Source organism: Sapajus apella, unplaced genomic scaffold, assembly GCF_009761245.1.
Source record: "Sapajus apella isolate SASKATOON/1434 unplaced genomic scaffold, GSC_monkey_1.0 scaffold3348, whole genome shotgun sequence".
In the NCBI taxonomy this organism is placed as follows: domain Eukaryota; kingdom Metazoa; phylum Chordata; class Mammalia; order Primates; family Cebidae; genus Sapajus; species Sapajus apella.
Window position 1 is genome coordinate 1 of NW_022440274.1, and position 6,061 is coordinate 6,061.

Sequence of the window (6,061 nt, forward strand, 5' to 3'; positions counted from 1 at the left end):
AGTGCCTCCCAGCCCCTCCCAGCCCGTCGGCCCCGCCCAGTGCCTCCTGGCCCCGCCCCTCCGGCCGGCCCTGCCCAGTCCCGCCCAGCCCGTCGACCCCGAGCCCCAGGCCCTGAGCTCCAGGCCGGTTACCTGAGGAGCTGCGGTTTCGCGAGCGGTTAGGGGCGTCCCCTCGTCCAGTCACTGCAGCAGGGGGCCGGGTCTGGCGAGGCCAGGAGACGGACGTCCCGTCCCCGCTTCCTCCACTGCCTAATCGGTTCCGCTGCTGCTGCCTGGGAAGCAGGAAAGGAGACGCCGGCCTGTGCACCCAGCTCCTGCGGGCAAGGGGGTCGCTGCGCCCCTAAAGGTCACAGCCACGTCGACGACTGCCCGAGGTACGGGCCTAGGAGAGGAAAGCGTACGGAAACACAGACGAAGAGGTGGGGCAGACGGAAGGCGGAGCGGGCGGGGTAGCCAGCGTGAAGCCAGCAGGTGGCAGGGGATGCGGACGGATGGTGGCGCAGAGAGCTGAGCGCCCGGGAGCGGGCACGGGGCAGGGGCGGAAGCAGGAGAGGGAGGAAAGCGGACTGACTTCATCTTGATCTCTCTCTGTTTCCTTTCCTTGGCTTTCACAAAGGCCGTGGGGTCGAAGCGGAGCGCGCGACCACCTAGGACAGCGTGGGAAAGGAGGCGGGTGGGTCCCAGGACGGGTCAAGGCAGCGCTAGTGCGTCCCCTCCCCACCGCAGCGCAGGGGCACAGACCTGTGGGCGAGGGCGAGGGGCGCGCGGGTCGGCCCCGACCCCGGCTCCCGCGGACGCTCTCCCGGGATGAGGAGCGCGCGGCGCCGCGGCCTCGCGACGTGGAGCGCTCCCGGGACGACAGGGCCCGGTCCTCCCGCGCCGGGGGCGGCTGCACCGGCGGAGTCCGCCTCCTGAGACCACAGGGGTAGCTGTCAGCTTCCTGCCAGCCTCGACAAATCTAATCGCGAGTCTCCTCCCCGACCGCACCCTCTCCGAACCCTGAGGCCCATCCCCATCGGCTCCTAGGCGTGTATTCCTGGGCCCGATACCCTCCCCCAGGCCCCATCCAAACCCCTAAAACATCCGTCTGTCATTTCCCTACATCTTTTCAACAAACCCCCTTCGCCAGACCCTTCTTCCTGGAGTCTTCCACAACTCCCGAAAACCTTCCCAATTTTCCACCACCCAGCCCATAAATGCCAGCAGACCTCACCCTGATCCCACCTGCTGCGCCGCACGCTTTTGCTCCAGGAGACCCTCGGGCTGGCCCCTTTCCCAGTCCCTAGTCCTGAGTGCCAACCCCAAGACTGCGCGCGGGGTACCCCTTCTAACCACTGCACCCGAAATATGTCTGGGCTCCGGGAGGTCCACTAAGCCCCGCCTCCCCTTAAGCCCCGCCCCATTCACCCTACCTGGCCCCACCTTGCCTCTCAAGCTCCACCCCCTCTCAGGCCCCGCCCATCCACCCAGTCGCCCCCAGGCCTGGCCTCTCACCCCCTCTTGTACAAGGCCAGCTCAGTGGTCAGCGTCTTCAGCCGGGCGCGCAGGCTCCGCTCGGATGCCTTCGCCTCCTCAAGCTGCAGGGAGCAGAGAGAGGTGCAGAGGTCCAGACTGAGGCTCAGGTCCACGCCTCGCCGGCCGCCCCCGGGTCACCGCTGCTCACCTCCTTGGCCAGGCGGCGGCAGTCCTGGCCTCGGCGGCCAGCCACCCTGTGCCCAAGGCCGCGTTCCTGCCGCAGCTCCAGCTCCAGCCCACGCACCAACCCACGCAGTCCCTCGGCCTCCTGGCAGGCCACGCGCCCAGCCAGCGCTTCCTCGCGCGATCGGCTCAGCTGCTCCTCCAGCTCCCGCTTCTCGGAAGCCAGGCGCGACACCCTGGGGAAGACAGGGAGAGAGCGCTGGGGAGAGAGGCATGGCCCCATTAACAACTACTCCATAGGGGTGGACGTCCCCACGAAGAGGGAACGCGGTTCCATCACTCTCAACTGCCCCCATGGGGAGGGCAGGGTCCTATTATCTCCCCTCCGACGTGTAAGGAGGGATATGGTCACATCGCCTCCATCTATCCCACGAAGAGGACATGACCCCACCACGCACAGACAGACAGACAGACAGACACACACACACACACACACACACACACCCCTGATGCAGGTGAAGGAGTGGGAACACAGCCACGTGAGTTCCAATTCTAAACGATTTCATCAACCTGTCCACACCCTGAAAGCCTCCTCCTCCCACCTCGCCAGGCCACTCTCGCTGTCTCCCAGTCACGAAATCCTCTACAGTACAAACTTGAACGGGTTACCACCATGCTCAAAACCCTTCCTGGAGAAAATGTATGCACAAGGCTATTCATTGCAGTACAATCTGTAATAACGAGAGTGGAAATAACCAAAATGGACATCAAAAGAGAACCAGCTGAAATTCTAACACATCTACTCAATTGAGTACCACAAAACTATAAAACGATCTCTATAACCCGTCACCAAGTGACTGCCACAACACAGCCCAGGGCAGACAGCATCTCCAGTATCTCCCTTTATGTAAAAGAAACTGGAACTATAAATTATATGTTTGTATTTTCAAAATTATATAATAGAATAAACCAACATCTGTGGTGGGGGAAAGGATTATTTATGGGGAAGGGGGAAATGAACAGAAATTGGACCTCTCTGGATGGACAAAGTGGCTTATGCCTATAATCTCACCACTGTAGAGGCCAAGGCAGGTGGATCACTTGAAGCCAGGAGTTCAAGACCAACCTGGCCAATACAGCAAAACCCTGTCTCTACAAAAATAAGCCTGGCATGATGGCACACGCCTCTGATCCCAGCTACTCAGGAGGCTGAGGCACGAGAATCACTTCAACTCGGAGGGTAGAGGGTCCAGTGAGCCGAGATTGTGCCACTGCACTCCAGCCTGGGTGACAGGGTGAGACTCTGTCTCTAAAAAAAATAAATAAAGTGCAAAAAGAGATAAAACTAAACTATATTGTTTAGGGATGCATGATTCAGCTGACAAAACCATAAGCAAATGAAGTGAGATTAGGTGCATTTGGGAGCATGGTTGGGGTAAGAGGGCCTCTCCTAGAAAAAGACATACAGAGGCTGTGGGGAAATGACCACTTTCAACTTTTCTTTTTTTTGGGGGGGTGGGGAATGGGCGGAGACAGAGTCTCGCTCTGTTGCCCAGGCTGGAGGGCAGTGGCACAATCTCAGCTCACTGCAACCTCTGCCCCCTGGGTTCAAGTGATTCTCCTGCCTCAGCCTTATGAGTAGCTGGGGCTATAGGCATGGGCCACCCTGCCCAGCTAAATTTTTGTATTTTTTGTAGAGAAACGGTTGCACCACGTTGGCCAGGCTGGTCTCAAACTGCTGACTGCAGGTGATCCACCCACCTCAGCCTCCCAAAGTGTTAAGATTACAGGTGTTAGCCACCATGCCTGGCCTCAAGTTCTTCACCTGTGTAGTTGTTACATGGAGTCCCAGGCTTACCTAGTGTTGGGCAGTGTGCCTGGTACACAGTTCGAACTCCATAAATGTTGGCTTTATGATAATTTGTGAAACTGTACATTTATATTGTATGCCCCTTGGCGTGTATTATATTTCACAATAAGAAAGTTAAGTAATGCAAGTAGTGGAACTCTTGGGCAGCAGGGAGGGATCCCATCCCAGAGATTCAGGTGTACATGGCGTCTCCGGAGGAGTCAGGGCCTGCCCCAGAACTCCTCACTGCTCACATTTTTTAAAAGAAAAATAGGGCCGGCACGTGGCTCACACCTATAATTCCAGCACTTTGAGAGGCCAAGACGGGTGGATTACTTGAGGTCAGGATTTCGAGACCAGGTTCAGACAATGATACAAAAATCGTGTGACTGCACTCCAGCCTGGGCAATAGAGCAAGACTACATCTAAAAAAAAAAAAAAAAATACAAAAATTAGCTGGGCATGATGGCACATGCCTGTAATCCCAGCTACTTGGGAGGCTGAGGCAGGAGAATTGCTTGAACCCAGGAGGCAGAGGTTGCGGTGAGCCGACACCAGGCCACTGCACTCCAGCCTGGGCGACAGAGTGAGACTCTGCCTCAAAAAAAGAAAAAGAAATGGTGTGTCTACAGGACAGCCAGGGCACTGGGAGTTTTCAAAGCTCCCAGGCAATTTGAGTGCAAATCCACAGTGAACCACTGCATTGGTAGAAAGGCTGAAGAGATCTTTATAAAAGAGGGAGCCCGCTCTCAACGGCTGAATTCATCAGTATCAACACCACCACCAAAGCGGGTATCTTGCCAAAACCTACCCCACATCTGATTAAACAATATATGGGCTTAGCCACCACTTCACTGGAAGTACAGGAGACAGAGGAGGACGTTAAATGACACCATGAAAATAAAATCAGCAAAATCTATTTCTCATTTTTCCATCTGAATATGCTTGCTAGGGAAAAAAATCAGCCAAATCTAGACTGCAAAACTCTACTGGACAAATAACCTGATTTCTTCTACAAATAAAGAGCATGAAAAGTAGAGAGGGGGATATAAATTAAAAGAGATTTAAGAAATACCTCAGCCAAGCTCAGTGGCTCATGCCTGTAATCCCAGCACTTTGGAAGGCTGAGGCAGGTAGGTGGCTTGCATTCAGGAGTTCAAGACTAGCCTGGCCAACATGGGCAAACCCTGTCTCTAAAGAAACTAAACTTAGCCAGGCATGATGGCAAGTGCCTGTAGTCCAGCTACTCAGGAGGCTGAGGTGGGAAAATCATTTGAGTCCAGGAGATCGAGGATATAGCGAGCCAAGATTGTACCACCATACTCCAGCCTGGGCAAGAGAGCAAGACGAAAGAAAAGGGAAGGGAAGGGAAGGGGGAAGGAAGGAAGGAAGGACCTCAACAAACTGCAGCGTGCAGCCGTCTTTAGATACAAGATGAATTTAAACAAGTCGTTTGCAGAAAAGACACTTGAGAGGTCATCAGACAAGTGTGAATGCATGCACAATGGATTTCAGATGATATGGAATTTTTGTGGGTTTTCTGTGTTTTTTTGTTCGTTTGTTTGTTTTGAGAGTCTTGCTCTGTTGCCCAGGCTGGAATGCAGTGGTGATCTCGGCTCACTGCAACCTCCGCCTCCCAGGTTCAAGTGATTCTCCTGCCTCAGCCCCGCTAGTAGCTGGGGCTGCAAGCGCGCACCACCATGCCCGGCTAATTTTTTTGTATTTTTGTAGAGACGGGGCTTTACCATGTTGGCCAGGTTGGTCTTGATCTCTTGACCTCATGATCCGCCTGCCTCAGTCTCCCAAAGTGCTGGGATTACAAGCGTGAGCCACCGTGTCCAGCTGGAATTTTTGTTAATTTTGTTGGAGGTGACAGCACACTTATATGCTTCTATGTTAAAGATACACAGTGAAGCTTTTACAGAGGAGCTCCGAAGACTGGGATTTGCTTCAGGGCAGGGGGCGGCAGCACATCAAACAAGATGGGTGAGTGGGTAACTACTGAAGCCGGGGACAAATACATGCAATTTATACTACTGTTTACTTTTGTGGTGCTTGGAATTTTTCCTAATAAATCCTTCTTAAAATCTGTGGTTCCCCACACTCTCCACCAAGGAGCTTTCCCTTCGGCCCCTGCCCATCTGACTTCTCTCCTTTCCTCCTACCTCCCTCTCCCACAAGGCTCCAGCCAGATGTAATTCTCACCTCCGAGAACATTCTCTCCTTCTGGCAGGAACGATTCCACTCATCCAGGAAATCTAGCTGCCCTGATGTTCTCCGCTCTCCCAGCCCTCTGTACCTTTCCTTCCTAGCACCAACCCAGGCAGAGCTGGCGTGCAGAGGAGAGTATGTTTCCCATCTGGATCCCACCTTTCTGGGGACAGAGCCTCCCTCTGTCTGGTTCACAGGACCCCAGGCTGCATGGCCAGGCAGGCTTGTTAACAAGCTGGGTGGCCCTGGGCAGTTTCACTTCGCATCTCTGAGCCTCAGGCCACTTTTCTCACCTATTCCACTGTAAGCATCTATTTACAGTGCTTAGACCATCTCTGCATAATAAACATTAGTGTCAGGCAG

At 54.5% G+C, this 6,061-nt stretch overlaps 1 protein-coding gene across 1 annotated transcript; it reads right to left on the reverse strand.

The window, feature by feature from the left end:
* Positions 1-43: 43 nt before the first annotated feature.
* Positions 44-2,802, reverse strand: LOC116547497 (coiled-coil domain-containing protein 61-like; the record flags this gene model as incomplete). Its single annotated transcript, XM_032273440.1, has 5 exons — positions 1,664-2,802; positions 1,495-1,577; positions 742-911; positions 572-647; positions 44-272 (listed from the first exon to the last, which is right to left on the reverse strand). Coding segments are annotated over exons 1-5 (816 nt in total), but the record flags the coding sequence as incomplete, so codon positions are not given.
* Between the last annotated feature and the right edge of the window lie 3,259 nt (positions 2,803-6,061).